At 35.0% G+C, this 17,798-nt stretch overlaps 1 protein-coding gene across 3 annotated transcripts in view; it reads right to left on the minus strand.

The window, feature by feature from the left end:
- Positions 1-5,297: 5,297 nt before the first annotated feature.
- Positions 5,298-17,798, minus strand: part of prim2 (DNA primase subunit 2) — a 126,744-nt gene continuing 114,243 nt past the window's right edge. For 2 of the 3 annotated variants that reach the window (XM_087277776.1, XM_087277777.1), the window contains exons 13-14: positions 16,899-16,967; positions 5,298-5,698 (exon numbers count right to left, since the gene is read on the minus strand). In XM_087277776.1, coding sequence (XP_087133902.1) covers positions 5,486-5,698; positions 16,899-16,967 — 282 coding nt within the window. In that variant the 3' untranslated portion in view covers positions 5,298-5,485. 3 annotated transcript variants of the gene reach the window in all.

Genomic DNA, 17,798 nt, shown 5'->3' on the forward strand with positions numbered 1-17,798 from the left:
AAAATGATTGCACTGAGCGGTTTGCTGCTGAGTGTGACATGGCTGGGATAAGAATCCGCGCCTCCAAGTCTGAGGCCATGGGGCGAAATTCAATTCATGTTTATTTGTATATCGCTTTCACAATGTAGATTGTGTCACAGCAGCTTAATATAGAAGTTCTAGTAAATTGAAATTGTGTCAGTCCAGTTTTCATAGTTGAAGTTCAATTTAGTGTGCATTAATTTTTACTGCTAAAAGTCCAAACACTAAAGAGCAAATCCATTGATGCGCAGCACCCAACCAAGCAAGCCAGAGGCGAGGAACATACCAACTGACAGAAGTGAAAGAAAAAAAAGAACCTTAAGAGAAACCAGGCTCAGCTGAACATTTCTCCTCTGGCCTAACTTCTTGTGCAGTGCTACAGTCTAGGCACCGGAGGCTGGAGAACACTGGACGTTTATCGTGGAAAACTGCAGGTGTGAGTAGGTCACCGGCGGGTGATCAGGCTGGCCCATGGGATCAATGTGAAGACTCATCTGTCAATGTGGTCTTTCAAGAATCACTCTCATGCTCCTCCATGACTGCCTCTGTGGTACTCCACTGGTGGTTTGCCATCTCCAGGATGGGGAAAATTCCTTACCCCAGGTGGAGGAGTTCAAGTATCTTGGGGTTTTGTTCATGAGTGAGGGAAAGATGGAACATGAGATTTACAGGTGGATTGGTGCAGCGGCAGCAGCAATGCGGTTGATATACTGTTCCGTCGGTGTAAATAAGGAGATGGGCCAAAAGGCAAAGCTCTGGATTCACCATTCAATCAACATTCCTACTCTCACCTTTGATCATGAGCTTTGGGTCAAGACTGAAAAGAAAAGATCTCAGATACAAGCGGCCAAAATGAGTTTCCTTCACAGGGTGGCAAGGCGCACCCTTTTAGACAGGGTGAGGAACTCTGTCACCCGGGAGGAACTTGGAGTAGAGCCGCTACTCCTCCACATCGAGAGAAGTCAGATGAGGTGGCTTGGGCATCTCTTTCGGATGCCTCCTGGACGCCTACCTAGGGAGGTGTTTCGGGCATGTCCCACCGGATAGAGTTCTAGGGCAGGCGTGTTCAAACTCTGTCCAGGAGGGCCAGTGTCCTACATAGTTTAGCTCCAACTTGCTTCAAAAGACCTGCCAGGTGTTTTTAAAAAGTTTTTTAAAAATCTATTAAGAGCTTAATTAGCTGGTTCAGGTGTGTTTGATTAGGGTTGAAGCTAAACTCTCCAGGACACCGGCCCGTCAGGACCGAGTTTGGACACCCCTGGCCTAGGGGAAGACCCAGGACACGCTGCAGGGACTATGTCTCACAGCTGGCCAGGGAACGCTTTGGGTTCCCCAAAGAAGAGCTGGAGGTAGAGTCTGGGGAGAGGGAAGTCTAAGGTTCTCTTCTAGGACTGCTGCCCATGACCTGAACCCGGAAAACAGATGAAAACTAATAAATTGAGAGTCAGATAAGAGTAAAGGTCAAAATTGAATGAATGAAACTAATGAAACTCGAATGAAGTTTAGGGATTTTTAGTAATCTGTTTACAGCTGTGTAAGAGAAGGCTTACATGGCTTTAACCTTCACCCATATTGTTAGTTCTGTCATAGGTCTAATAGATGGACCCTTACACATCAAACCACATTGGACTGAGCAAGAGAGGGGTTATTTTTCAGTTAGTGGATTGTTGGTCTCTTAAATCAGAATAGAGATAACATGGAAGGTTTGAGTCACACTATAGCTAGTAAATACACTATAGTCATTCTACTATGCTGATTTGCTGTTCTGTCAAGACTGAATCTTATTGCTACTCAAACATTAATAATGATTCTACTCGTCAATGTTGAAGACATTTTTTCCTGCATCAAAGTTTATAAACTGATACTTATAACTTTAAGAATCTTTAAAAGTTTAAAATGATTTATTTAACATTATACTAATATAATTTACTATATTTAAAATTGCGTGTCCATCGTGATTAAATGTAAATACAATTTTAGTCATATTTGTGAATGGTATTGTACCAGTTTCCACGAAAATATGAAACAGTTTTTAACAATGATGAAAGAAGGAAGATGATGATAATAATGATAATAATAAAATCTGAAAGATCAAGTGATACTAGAGTAATACTGATTAAATTTCAGCTTGAAATCAAAGGGGAAAATATATATATTTTTTTTAATCACAGTTAATAATATTTCCCCTTTTTACTGTTTGTACTGCATTTATAATCAAATGTGGTCCTTTGTGAGCGGCAGGATTTTTTTAAAAATCGTGCAAATCCCAAACTTTTGACCTGTAGTGTATAAATAACATCCAAGTGTAACAAAGAAGCACACACACATTCAGCAAATATAACCATATGCACACTCAAAGGTAAAAGCATTCATTAAATTTCCCTGTTAATGGTCCTATTGCTTGTCTTCGCCTCACCAAGGGGACACATTTGCATTCACAATGCAACTCCACGGTGCCACTAATTGCCTCTAAATTTAGCATGTTGGCTTGTCCAGGCGACACGGTAAGAAAAAGATGGAAAAACTAAACCATTACGACGGGAACAAGAAGTAAGGCAATCCACAAAAGAGGGTTTTGATCATATGAAGGACATATTGCAGCGTTCAAGGACATTTTCCTCAAGAAATCAACGTGACACTGCATAGCAACGGTGCTGCCATAACAGACGCTTGAAAAAAAAAAAAAAAACGATGGCATACAAAGAACAAATGCTGCTCCACTTTAATGATGCTTGACATTCAAAATAAATGTTCATTTCAAGCGCAATTATGTTTAAGAGTCAGAAGTGAGGATGAAGGGTTTACAGATAGCTTTAATGTGAGCACTGAATGGAAATCACCTCCTGTGAGGCCAAAATCAACATCCTTCATGTCCTTGAGGACTCGCCTGTAATAGAATATAACTCCCTTTTACTAGGAATCAAGGTTTTTCATTTCCAAAATAAACCAATTCTGGCTTCAGGTTTGTCATTTAAATGAGAAAAGTGCAGCTGGTTGGGTTTGGAAAACTCAAGTGTTTGGTGTCTAGTTTCATCCGGCTAGTGTATTGTTTTTATTATTTTCTACACTTCAGTAGTGCCTTGGTCAACAGGGCGGCTGTATGCTTTTGTCAATCTAGATCAATTTCTTTCCCTGTGGCTCCGCTGGTATACAGCATGGCACTAACAGCAACAAGGTCATGGTTTGATTCTCCGAGAAGGCATACTGATAAAATATAGCTTGGATAAGGAGAAAGAAAACCACTTCAGATAAAAGCATCTGCCAAATAAACAGAAGGTTATTGTAAATTCCAATATTCCTTTTGGGGGGAAATGAACTGCTGTTCATTAGTTTGGGGTTGGTAAGGTTTTCAAGTATTAAAAAAAATATGTCTAATGCTCAGCAAGGTTGCATTTATTTGATTAAAAGGTTAGATCATGCAACAATTCTGTCAATTTGACTCACTCTCAATTCGTTCCAAAGCACTGAGGCCTTTGTTCATCTTCAAAACACAAATTAAGATATTTTAGGTGAAATCAGAGTTCATTCATTCTTCATAGACTGCAACAGTCTAGATTCTTTCAGCGTAGGAAAAACAACAACTTTAAAACAGAACATTTATGACTGTAGACTTGATGCTCAAATACAGCAGTACATTACACCACATACAAATTAGTTTTCTTGACTCTTTTTTTATAATTAAAACTACACATTTATAATAGGGCTGTCCAAGGAGGGATTTACGTGTAACACACTTTAAACAACAATAACAATGTGTGTGTATGTATGTATGTGTATATATATATATGTGTGTGTGTGTGTGTGTGTGTATATATATATATATATATATATATATATATATATATATATATATATATATATATATATATATATATATATATATATATATATATATATGTAATGATAAGGTTATTATGTAGTGAAAAAAAAATCTTTTTTTTTTTTCTAAAAATGTCACTTTATACAATTCTTTGCTTTTTAAGAATGGTAGATTTTCTTGCCGTCAAAACGGGCTAAATCCAAAAGTGCTTTTTTTTGCAAAAAGCTCTAAATCCACCTATTGGGACAAGACAGTATATTAGTTGAAAATCACTAAAGATGCAATTAGAGATTATTTTATCAAACATAAAACACATTACACAATCCACCTAAAATTAAAAATATATGAATCTGTTAAGTAAGTGGCGGTTCACTCCGCTGTGATAAACCAGGGAAAAAGCAGAAGGAAAATTAATGAATGAAATCTGTCAGGTAAGTGCATTAATCAATAACATTAAAGCTGACATTAATTAAATCCTAATGTCATTTCTGGTATTTGGGATTTAGATTTAATGCAAGAAGAACAATGTAAACATTGTAAACTAAGCTTGGTAGATTCAAATAATGTAGTGTAAAAACATTGAGAAACATCAATATCTGTGCACTGTCTAAAAAGCTTGTCAGATGTATAGGTAATATGAAGTAATACGAATAATGTATAGTTTTATATATTACATTTATCTTTTAAAAAATAGATTAAATTAGCAAATGAAACACAAGGTAGGCCTATGGGCAAAAAGGGGATGCCTCTCAGACAATTTTAGAAGCTGTTATTTATTTATTCTCACCATACTTAAAGTCATTATTTTCGTCTTATGTGCGCACAAAAATTATCCCCGGCCCTCCAGGACAGAGTTTGGGCACCCCTAATCTAGAACATCTTAATCTGCATTTCAAAGTAGAATGAAGGTCTAGGGGTTTAGAACAACACGAGAGTGATTCAACTATTGCCATTTTTGTTGAACAAAACCTTTTAGTACTGTGAGTGAAACTATGAGATATTTTCATTTAAACACAGCCATATTCCTACATTTTCAGCAGCCATTGCTATTCAAGTTCCACTGGGAAGATTAATGAGTTGGAAAGACACAATTATGAGTTCAATAGCACCTTTTTGATTGAACCAATATTGCAATGTTCATTTTCAAACCCATTTCTCACTGCTGTCATTTTTCTTGTGTTTATTTGATTACTCAGAAGAAAGAGAACAGCACATATACTTATATATTCATCTCAGCAGTGTTGGCGTGTTACAGCCTCATTTTACTTCCAATCATTTCTGTGAAACTATGTTTTTACAGTTGTTTTGACCAATTTAATGGATTCTTGATGAATAACAGTATACTGTTTTATATTTTTAGAAAGGCCCAATGGGTGACCTTTAACTTGGTGTGTCCTGGTTTTTTTAGATTTCAGTACTTTGTAACAAAAAATAAAACTTAAGTAATGTTATGTAATTTTAATGTGCTTTTATTTATTCTTTTTTTTTTTTTTTGGTAAAAACATGTCATTTGAGAAGAATCTTATCAATATAAAGACAAGGTAAAAACAGACATATGCAAGTTTTTCAATGTTGAAAAGACAGTTTGTGTCTTAAACAGTGAATACAAGTAAGAGCCCTGTATTTTCCTTAGGTTCTACAAAATCATTCATCCTGGAAGAAGGAGTCTAAATCCCCCATCTCCTCTTGGGCCTGTTTAGGGTTTGCCTGAGATGGACGGGACGCACTGGGAGGATTTTCTTGGCTTTTTTGTGACATCTCCACTTCTTTCTTGATGCCTTGGCCTCCACCCAGAAGCTTCTGGCTCTCTGTGAAGTACTGGTTTGGATGATTGAGAGAAAACCCAGCATCCTCAACCTGTAACAAACAAACAAGACAAAATGTAAGCAGAAGACAGAAGCTCCATCCAAAAATGCTAATTAAATTTATTTGCAAAACTAGAATATCGCAATAAAGCAGCATTTCCATCCAAAGACAACAAAATAGTCACTTCCTGATTAACTGGTGCCAAATACCAACAGTAAAATCGGAATTTGCAGCAAAAGCTGCATGAATCTTTACTTTATTTAATAAATGACTTGCTCCTCACTAGACAATGCCGACATGCAATGAACATGTGGTATCATTTGAAGGTGTGAGACGCGGGGCACAGACGCTCTTGACAGTTCTGGAGGTCATTAATAATATAACACTAATACTGAATACTGATACAGTTACTGCATTTTAAAGTGACCAAAACAACATTTCAGATGTTTTACCGTGTGCTCAGATGCTGGTTTCTCCATTCACACATTTTAACATCATATAATCTCACAGAACAAAATCACATAACTTTTTTTTTGCGTATACTGAAGTTTGTTTAATTAATATGTTTCCATCACAGTTTATGCGCATTTCTTCTTATCGAACAAAACATTTATGCTAATTATTCAGTTATGCGCAAACATTTTTATGCGCATTTTGAAAATTGATACGCATCTTGGCATTTCCATCAACTATTTTTTATGCGCATATCCAAAATGCAGATAATAATAGGTGGATGGAAACATAGCTAGTGTCTCCAGTCTCAATATGAGGATATAAACAGAGGAACTTCATCTCTATACAGTAGCTGCCCAGACTGATCTTCAAAATTATGTGTGAAAAACTTTAATATCATCAACTCAAGCACTTTCATGACAACTCTTTAATTTAAGTTTAACCAAAAATAAAAACGGATAGAAATATATAATGTATTATACACTACACTAATACTAATTATTGTTATTGCATAAATAATAATACAAAAAATTATATATATATATATATATATATATATATATATATATATATATATATATATATATATAAAATAAAAATAAACGTTTATTGATTTTTCTTTTAAAGGAGTAATCATGGATCGGAAATAAAGGGAATGGTTACATTTAATTTTGACAAAGCGTTAAAACATTAAACATTTAGTTTTTTCATTTAATTTTAACATTTAATAAGTAATTACATTATTTTGACAACAAATTTATATTAAATCCTAAATCCAGAAAATGAAAAGCGAAAATGAAGAAATTAATAAAAAAAAAAATATATATATATATATATATATATATATATATATATATATATATATATATATATATAGCTCTTATAGCCACAATATTGGAATAAAATACAAACATAAGTGCGTGCTTGTGTGTGTGCACGTGACATATGAGCAAAATATATTTTTTTCTTTTTTAAACATTTCCAAAATTATGTTGAACAGAGCAAAGAAATTTTCACAGTATGCCTGATAATATTTTTTCTTCAGGAGAAAGTCTTATTTGTTTTATTACGGCTAGAATAAAAGCAGTTTTTCATTTCTTAAACACCATTTTAAGGACAAAATTATTAGCCATTCTTTTTCGATAGTCTTCAGAACCATCGGTTTACAATGAATTACCTAATTGACCTAACCTGTCTGGTTAACCTAATAAACTCATCTTTAAATGTCACTTTAAGCTGTATAGAAGTGTCTTGAAAAATATCTAGTCAACTATTATTTACTGTCATCATGGCAAAGATAAAATAAATCAGTTTATTTAGAAATTAGTTATTAAAACTATTATGTTTAGAAATGTGTTGAAGAAATCTTCACTCTCTGTTAAACAGAAATTGGGGAAAAAAATAAACAGTGAGGCTAATATTTTAGGGGTGGGGGGTGGCCTAATAATTCTGACTTCAACTGTATATATATACATATATATATTTCTAAGCAAAAACATATTTTCCATAAAAAATAAAACACCTTCGAATGTCATCCAAGTGTACACACAGTGAATGTTAGAAAGGAAGCTTTTTGCCCAACTCCTCCTTTCTTTCCTCCTTGTTTATGGCAAACCCTCTCACTGATGGATCCCTAAAAGCTCATTGCATTCAGAACAGCGCGCGATCCATTTGTTTCTAAGTGCAGAGGATATGGCTGTTTAATTATGCCTCAATCACAGCACGCCCCTGATACTCCTCATGAATCACAGTTTCAGACCGTCTCTCTGAATCGAGAGCACAGGGGTCCCCGCGGTAGTTAAGCTGCGGACAGAAAGATCCATTACTCGGATCCATCTCAGAGTTAACACATTACAGCGACTCTGCGCCAAATCAAATATGCATAAACATGAAACAATCCCAACCCAGGCCGAGAGACGGATCAATCCGGTGGATGAGCAACAAGCTCTCCTTCTCCCTTCTCCCAGGTTCGCCTCTCTGCTTTTCAATATTCTCTCTATTGTTTGATTTATTGCATGCGTGTAAATATTTCATCAGAGAAGTATTACATTTTGACCTTTAAATAAATGCTGCCAGGGAGGGAGGAATGTGAGTGCCTATTTGTTAAGGGAAAACGCAAGGCACATATGACAGTGATTAAAGTCTCCAATGCTCTCATCTAACCAGCTTGTTTCTGCAGCTAATATGGTTGTGGCAACTAAGCTATCACAATTAACACCTTTATTTAATAAGTCTACATCAGGGGTTCCCAAACTTTTCAGCCTGTGACCCCTAAAATAACAATGCCAGTGACTCACGACCCCTTAATTCCTTTTAGGTGGTTATAAATAATCAAGCGTTGCTCATCCAACAATAGACCTATATAAACACAAACATATAAACAACACAATAAAGTGCAACAGTCTAAAACCCATATAATTGTTATAGTCATTTATATTAATGCATTTCATTTAAAATTAACTTCAGCAAAAGAGACTGGGTGAGACAATGTTTTCAGCAAAAGTCTATTTTTGGTTTAATTTTGGACACAGTCAGTCACAGAACATTCTCAATGTTCAGTTGTGGCCTGTATTTATTATTGTTGTACTTGATTGTCAAAAAGGTGTCAGAAAGTTTAACCTGGTACCATAAAATCAATCAGTGTTGTTAATCTAACATAAACATACCAATCCTATAAAAAAAAGGCTGATAGCTTTTCATTTGCATGTTGTTTTTTACTCTCAAAAACTATTTTTTTTTTGTATCTTTTTATGATAAAATAAGGTCATTTTAATAGTTAAAAAAATGATTTGACTTTTGAAAGTCACCAAGCCCTTAAACCACTTAACTCGATCCACCCCGCTAACCTGTTGCAAATTTTGAATGTTTAAAAGACAGTTAACCCTTGTGTGCTGTTGGCAATGTTTTCATTCACTCTGGAGTGATTTTAGTCTTAATTTGGCACCAAATTTCTTTGTTTCAGCAAGTGGATTAATTTTTTTTTTTTTTTATTAATCTTATTTTAGGAAAATGCTTTGAAAATCATCAAAAATTCAACAATACACTGGGCAATTTTAAAATATGACTTTTTTTGATCATCAGTTGCAGTGCAAAAAAATAAGCTTAGTTTCTGCCTTCTATATGGACCTTTACATGGAGAACATTTGCGTAATAGAACATTTTAACTTGATTACGATTAATGAGTGGAATATTTTATTTAAATTTTTTTTTTGTATTTTACAACAATTTATATTATTAAATATTCACATAAAAAATAAATTAAGTTTCATCTATCCAATAATTCCAGTCAGCATTAGTGTACTTGCAATATTGTAAAAAACACAGAATTTCCATTTGTTATATGTAAAAAGGCCTAAATACATGCAAGTCCTTGTGATATCTTTACTGCTCTATTCATTCACCTTCAGAAATGTAATGTTTAGACCATCACTGTGCCTCTCGCTCATTCCCTCTCGTCGCCATGATTTCCAAGTATTTTAACCCATTTTTGTGGATCACGGAGCCGGTATGAGCTTGCGGGAGACTTGCGTGGCTTCGGGGAGAGATCATAAGGTTGCATGAGACACTAGATAGAGGTGATCGCTCTGCTTGCATCACAGCAGCTTAAAATACTGGAAATGCAACTGCTGCACTTGCAACAAAGAGAGCATCAGTCACGTGAGTTGCACCAATAGACAGAGGTCGCATTACATCTGTATGTATTTTAGCTGTATTTTTAGATCGCTCATGCCCCACACATCATTCACCTGTGTTGTGGCGGCTGTAGGCTATGAATAATAGACAAGAGCGCACGTGCGTCTTCGGTCCTGTCAGGTGTGGCACGCATACTCTCATACAGCAGAGTGTCTGCGTAAACTCCATCATGCGCGATTCAGAAAGCAGAAATTTGTAAACCTGCAACCATGATCTGCCGCTATATAGACAATAACATTAACTTGACTTCAAGGGGAGCAGGGAAAGCCATTTGGGAGGGCGGGGCTCCCCCCTAATATAATGGTAGGGGAAACACTGCACTCAAAAAAAGTGAAAATAAATGACTTTTAATTATTATTATGTTTTTCATATCAAAAGTAGAAAACAAGTATCTCTTCTAAATAAAATAACTTGTATATCCTGTAAATAATATTTAAAACTATGAATTTCTTGCATCTTCTGTAAACACATATTTTAATGTAATAAAAACTTTTATGGCAATCGATAATATGCCATCTCCCAGCCCTAAAAAGGGAAGTCAATTTGGACAGTATACAAGGGTTAAGTTTGGTTTTAACAGCTTTAAATTATGAGGACATAGGCTTGTCTTCAAAAACAACATCAACATTATAAAACCTAGGTCATTCCCATGTCAATACTACAAATAGGTCTCATTTTTAACCAACAATACCACAACAGATTTCTTATAAAAAAAAAAAAAAACACCCATTTCACTTTTAAATTTATACCTTCTATGGGATGTTATACATTGAGATATTTGAGTAAATCTGGTTATATTGGTTTTACATTAGATTAGTCAGTATCTCACCAAAAATGTCTCAACAATGAATATGTAAAGGGGAAATTTAAAACAAAAGGTTTATAAAGAGGAGAAATTGCGCAATCGTGGAGTTATTTAATAATCCCGACAGGTCTAGCAGCAGCCCTTCTCAGATGGTGGGTGCAGATCCACTGATGCTCCAACGAGAAGGTTTTATTGCGCCTGTTAACGTCAGAGCTTTCCTCATTGTAATATATGAGTCATGAATTCTGAGATGTGTTTTCATTGGTTGGAGGAGAGGCGGCAGTTTATCTTTCAAATGCTGTTATTGCAGGCTGTTCATCAGGAAAGCCATCTTCTTCATTTTGCCGCATTATAAGCCGCTGGCACTGTTTGGCTCGGGGCGATTAGTCATCAGCAATGACCCCGGTCCCCATCGCCCTGGGGCCACCAGCTAAATGATGCCCTTGGACTGCAAAGGCGCTGCTGTTTCACCAGGAGCCATTAAAAGCCATTATATCCTATCAATGACACTTTGAGTGCATTACGGCATTAAAAGAGGGGTGGCGCAGACACAAACACCGTTATAAAGCTTTCTTATTGAGCGAATAAATCTAGACGCGCAAGAGATTAGAAATTTATACACACGCTCTTTGATTTACTCGTCTCAACATCGAGCAAAAGCATCAACAACAGCAGGAATGGCAGAATATATGATCTGAAGTGTTTACTGGGATTTGTGTGGGACTTTTACTTTGCACTGTTGCTGTAATTAAGGACAACTATGATGGAAATAATAATTGGTTTAAAAAAAGAGGAAAATAAATTTAATTAAAATACAGTTTACTATTGGTTAAAGTTCTGGAGTTAGTAAGATTTCTTTTCTAGTTTAAGAAACAAAATCAAAGCAAATATTAAATTTGTTTATGTTGGCAAAACATTATGCAGTAAAAAAAATCTAATTCAAATAACTACTGCTCTTTTAAGTTTATGGTAAATATATCCTTTCCACAAAATATTCACAGCTACTGTATTCAACACAAAACCAAACAATAACAATTAATCTTGAACAGTAAATCAGTATACTAGAAGGATTTCTGATCACATGACAAATGTTTTAGCCTTGATTCAAAGAAAAATATCTTTTCACAATCAAAAAATTGTTGTTGGATTATAGTAATATTCTACAATATTTTTGGGTTGACTAAGTTACAAAAATATCCAACCAAATACAACAAGGTGTATGCACAAAGACTTTTAATTTTCATTCTTTTCATTTAGGGCTGGGCAATAAAATTGAAATTTATATTTATTGACCGAACACTATTGTCAATAATGATTAAAAAAAAGTTTGGTATAAAGGCTATAGTTTTGTTAAAATATTGCTGCTTAGTGCGCACCTTGGAAGTAATGGCAATAAGCTTAGGTGTAAGTTTGTCATATTAAATGGAGACGTACGACTTGTACGACGCAAGTATGGTCTTCACTGCCTGATACGAAATAAAGTGGGCCTCAGACTGGACAACAAGCACTGCATTAAGTGTATTTTTTCCACGCCATGTCTTTAAAATATAAAAATTAATTTTACTCTAGTATTTTAAATGGAGTTTCTGTGTTAGCCTGCTGTTACTGACAGCACTAGCATATACAGGGTCTCATCTTAAGCATGAACAACTAAATAAATGCTTAAGTTTATTAAACTTAATGTATTTTAATTACGTTACAATATTGACGCTGCAAAAGAAACCGTATAAAACTGAAAAATAGTCACATAAACCTTTCCCCGGAAGTTTAAACACTAGCTGTGCATATAGCCTATTCAAACGATGGTGTATATATATTTACATTTGCCAAGGAAATTATTTTTATTTTAAAAACAAGGCACATAAAATAAAAAACAATGCCACTAGATAACACAATGATGAAAAATTGAGAATTATTATTAATTTTAATGATACCAGCTAGCATATAAACTCTTGCAGCCATAAAAATCTAATACTTAAAGCATAATAAAACTAAAGATTTATTAAACTAAAGATTTTAGCTACAAATAATTTAACAAATGAAAATAAATATACTATTCTACTTATACTATTCAATAAATATATTTAAAAAAATATAATAACAAACCTTTTACTAGTAGACAAAGTAATTATTAATATAATACTAATTTCACTAAGAAAAATAAGATTATTTAACATGCATTCTTCTGATATACTGTATGTTCACAAGTTTAATATCATATAGGTATATTGCCTGATTTCTCCCTAAAGATACTGAAAATACTTCATGACCCATAAGGCATCCTGTTTAAAACCCTTCAAGCAACACACTGCTGACAAACATCTGAAAGGTTTACCAATCTCTTTCATATCCAAGACTGTCTTTTCCCCCTTTCCGTATTAACCTGTCACCTAGCAGATAGTGTGCGTTTGCGTGCTGTTGGTGTGTGCACATTTTCATTCTCCACCTGACACCCAGGCTGCATTTTTAGCAGAAGGACAGGGCACAGGTGACACACAGGTAATCTTGACTGACATCGCTCTGAAATATTTCTCTCTCTTGGCAAAAAAATAAACAAAAATATAAAAAGGTTCCAGGCAGAGTCATATTCACTTTCCCCAGTAGAAAAATACGAATAAATATATTAGATAACCATTTTAAATAGAGCTGTAATCATTTGCTTTCTCATTCAATTCTGAACACAAATCCACAGCTATTATGGCCCTGTCAAAAGAAAGCTTACTGAATCTGCGAAGCACAAAGTCCAATATGAAAGGTCAATCCAAATAGAAAAAGCTAAGATTTAGCACATTTATCATTTAATATAAAAGATTGTGCTCCCTTGCCCTGGAAATAATGCTTGCCTTAAATACACAGTGGAAATATTAATGACCTTGAATGGACAATGTTGATCTAGCCTTCAAAAAAATTTATTTAATGATAAAAATTTGAAGGTTTAAACTTGATATACTTGATTTTTAGAACTGTATTAAAGACTATTTTGGTGTTTACATCAAATTAAATTTACAAAGGTGATTTTATATCATATTAAACACAGTATTAATCATATTAAACAAAGTAATAGATCTACTTTAAGGTATATAAAAAAATAAAATATATGTAAAAATATGTAAAATATAGGTAACCGTAAAATATTAAAACCGTATTTATGCAAAAATTAAATAACACACCTATTCTTACAAGTAGACATTAAATATAAAAAAGATTAAGTGATCAATCTAATTTACCTATTTTTAATCAATAGCTATATATGCATTCAATGATGCAAACTAAACTTATGCACAAAACTGGAAAAATCACAAAACATTTGCTAATAAAGCACTGTTTCCATTCAATGTTAAAAACAACAACAAAATTGACAGATTAAAAGTATCATTTGTTTCAAAAATATAGTTTTTTTTCATATAAAATTTTTTTTGAGCATGCGCATCTTGACAATTCAATTTAACATTTTAATGTGATTTTCCAAAATGCTCACATAAAATAGGTGGATTGAAACACAGCTATTGAAAGTTTACTAATGATAACTACAGAATACTTTCAAATTATTTTTAAAGTTTCTGGTGTTAATCTGGTTATTTCCTCAATTTTCTGATGGATATTATTATCTCCAAATTTATGGTGAGCTGCAATAAAGTAACTGAAAATCTCAGACAGCAGATTGTCCACATGAATGGCAAAAGAATATTTCATACCTAGAAAAGCAAATTGTTCAAAATCTAGGATTTCTACAACACTGCATCTTTACAATGTTAATAGCTGGGCTTCCATCACTCTGTATTATTGCGCATTTTGAAGTACTGCATGAAAAACGAGTGATGGGAATTCCAAATTTCAAACAAAAATCCCCTAATTTACAAAAAGATTTTAACACACACTTGGTGTTCTTGACTTGAAAATGGGCTAATGCAAATAATGGGAAATGGAAAAGCAATTGCAGAATAAACTATAATGGAGCTAACGTGACTAATACTCTAACAACTTGAAGGAAATGCACATAAATAATATTGAACTTGGGATTTTTTTTTTTAACTTTGTGAACTTTTAATAGATTTGCTTCACATTAAGATGGATTAAGTAACCCAAAAACCTGCACAAAACAAATCCAGAAGATAAAAGAATAAAGCAGAGAATCCCAATGGTTGAATCTGGCGCAAAACAATAAGAATCACTGAAACATTTTAGAGAAATTGGTTTGAAAATGCTGTAAACAAACTCTCAGGGCGAACCCACACTATGCTATCCAAACCGTGCCCAGGCTTGTTTCCCGGATTGTTTGAGAAGTGTGAGTGCTCTGAATCTGGCTCGGGCACGGTACACTTGGCCAGCTCTGGCCTGGTTGGAAGAGGTGTGTCTGAGCGCGGTTCACTTGGGCTTTGGTGCGGTACGCTTGTAGTGTGATTGCAAAGCGTGCCTGAGATCGAAACTGAAGACGAGACGTGACTTTTAAAGGGCCATGACACCCCCCAATTTCGGTTAAAGTCTACTTCAGAATTGCATGATTAATGGGCGTGGAGCTCCGCGAGCATCGGGCAGGAGTGGGCGTAGCCAGCAGGGGAGAACGTGAGCGAACAAAGCTAGCTCACAAAATGAGACAAACCGTGAGGAGACGAATGAGTTTATAGTTTACAAAGTTAAAATGCAAAGAAATGAACAGTGATTTAATGCCCTGCTACATTTGTTATTCGTAATTTCATATACACATAACCACAATTTATATCATTATAAAGATAAGTGTGTTCATGTAAACCCAATAAATGAGGACTTCTCCCTCAATCCCCGTATCCAGCAGACTCAGTGCAGCAGTTCTCCTGACCTGTCTATTTTAACCATTAGTCCTGCTGGTAATCTGGAGGATTTAGGCAAACACAGCAGCACATTGATGTGTCCGATTGGGAATGAACTCCTGATAAAAGACAGCATCCGCCATTCTCTAATTCTCGTGCTGCTTTCCCGACAAAAAATGCTAGCAGCACACACACAGCTTTGCTGTATGATCGGCCCTGACAGGATCGCGGGGGGAAAACATGCAACAAACCCCGTGGATCATGGAAACAAACGCATATGAGCCTTCATAAACGGCTAAATACTGTGTGTCGTGGGTCTGTCCGTGTCTCACAGCTCGGGCTTGACACTGGCAAGTCTGGCAGGTCTCATGAATAATTAAGCAGCCGGCTCTTCTCATAGGATAAGAAAACTCCGCTATGAATAATAATGAAAAACCGACGCGTCATCATTGCACTTGCAGTATTGCGCTACGTTGCCGATTTTGATCCCGCCCCAAAAATCATTTTAAACCCGGAAGCTGAAATTAGCTGACAAAAGCTCAAAATTATCCAGTTTTCCCCACAATTAAAGCTAACAGGTGCTAACATTGTCCTAACTGATGCTCAACACACCCAAATCTGTTAATATAAAAAAATAGGGGGGGCAAGCATGCTTCGGCCTGGTTTAAGGCAACTTTACTTAGTGTGAGTAAGCCCTCAGCAGAAAGAATCAAAAGCCCACACTAACCTTTCCTGAAGGGCATGTGTGGACAGGGAACTGGTCCAATGTCTGCTTTAAAATTGATTTCATCACTAATTTAATTTGTTCTTATGGGAAACATTATGTTTATTGTCAAACTGGAAAAGGCGGAACCCAGGGATGACCCAGAAAGTCAAGAGGAGTTTGGTCTCTTATAAAGCTCTATCGCTATAAATAGTCAACATAATGTCTACAGCTGACCATCAAAATAAAGTATTTAAATAAAGTTATTGCATAAAATGTTCAAAAACATACTACCATATTTTTTGGGGGGGAGAATCACACACTTCCACTGCAATTAAATCTTACTGTAGACAACTGAAAGATACTTCAGTTAGCCATGCTAAAATGATGGTATAAATAAAGCAAGACTACGACATAAAGACCCTGTCCCAAATGCCACCCTAAGACCTCAAATGTCAAACGGGGCACCCTACGGGCTCATGGACTTCACTGACACGAGCAACAGTCATCGAATGTCTGAAAATTCACATCAAGTTAGCCATTTGAGACAGATCCAAACACAGCATACAGAATTATGGCAAAGGATCAAATGTAACTAACCATATTGCTAATAAACATAGATTAAATAGATCTGTCTATTGTGGTGAGTTAATGAGTCTTAAAGCATTTTATTCAAATTTCCACATAAGGATTCATTTGGAGGTCAGTTCATGGCAGATGTGACTACAATGGTCAGGCTGTGCAAAGACTTTGCAGTCCCTGAGCTGACAAAAGCAGGCCCAATTACAACAAAATGAAAAGCATCCTTACACTGTGTGTCAGCTCAAAGTACTTCTGGCAGGCCAGCTGATAGTGCATTCCCTTGACCAGCTCTAGAATCTGTGAAAGAGAGACAGGGAGAGAAAAGGGGGGAAAGTGGTGAGCGTTTGGGAGAGAGCAATAAAAAAGACAAAAAAAAAAAAAGAAAACAGCAAGACTGATAACAAAAAGAGAGGTCTTCATTATTTAGAAACATTGACACGTATAACCAAAAAAAATCTGCTTAAATGATTAAAGATAAGATATTTAGAGAAAAAAAACAAAAAAAAAACTAGGCATTAGCATTCACTTCTTATCCAGAGAGTAACTGGATGTTCTTTAGCTGTAATATATTTTATTTACACCTTTATTCTAATGTGTCTCCAGCATGATAAGATAGAAATCAGTGACAAACATACCACACCACAAAGGTTGTGTAAATCTAAAAAACAGGAGTTTTTCCCAAAATGGAGAAAAAAAAAAAGTGTTTTTCCATTCTGACAGATAAAAATAAGAGCTTTCTGGTCCAATGTGCCTTCATACTTTAGAAACTTCCCTACAGATAAGGGAAGCTAACAGAAAAAACACTAAGCTGCGACACGACTATTAAATTTTAAGCAGAAACATCCCTAATATGTGATTTTAAAGTCTAATTTTGTCTCTTAAAACAGGTTTATATCATTCCAAGAGTAAAAACATGGGCACACATTACTCTTATAATATGTACTACAACACTACTACTATTGTTTTATGGAGCCAGACCAGTCTCAAAAAGTATACATTAACAAAACAAAATTAATACATTCATAGCACAATTTACATTTTCAAAATCCAATTTTTTTGTTCAAAACACGATTCAAAAACACACAAATGCAATTTGGAAATTCAAACCACAATTAATAAATACACAAA

This window comes from Danio rerio, chromosome 13 (genome assembly GCF_052040795.2).
Source record: "Danio rerio strain M-AB ecotype USA chromosome 13, GRCz13ab, whole genome shotgun sequence".
Classification (NCBI taxonomy): Eukaryota; Metazoa; Chordata; class Actinopteri; order Cypriniformes; family Danionidae; genus Danio; species Danio rerio.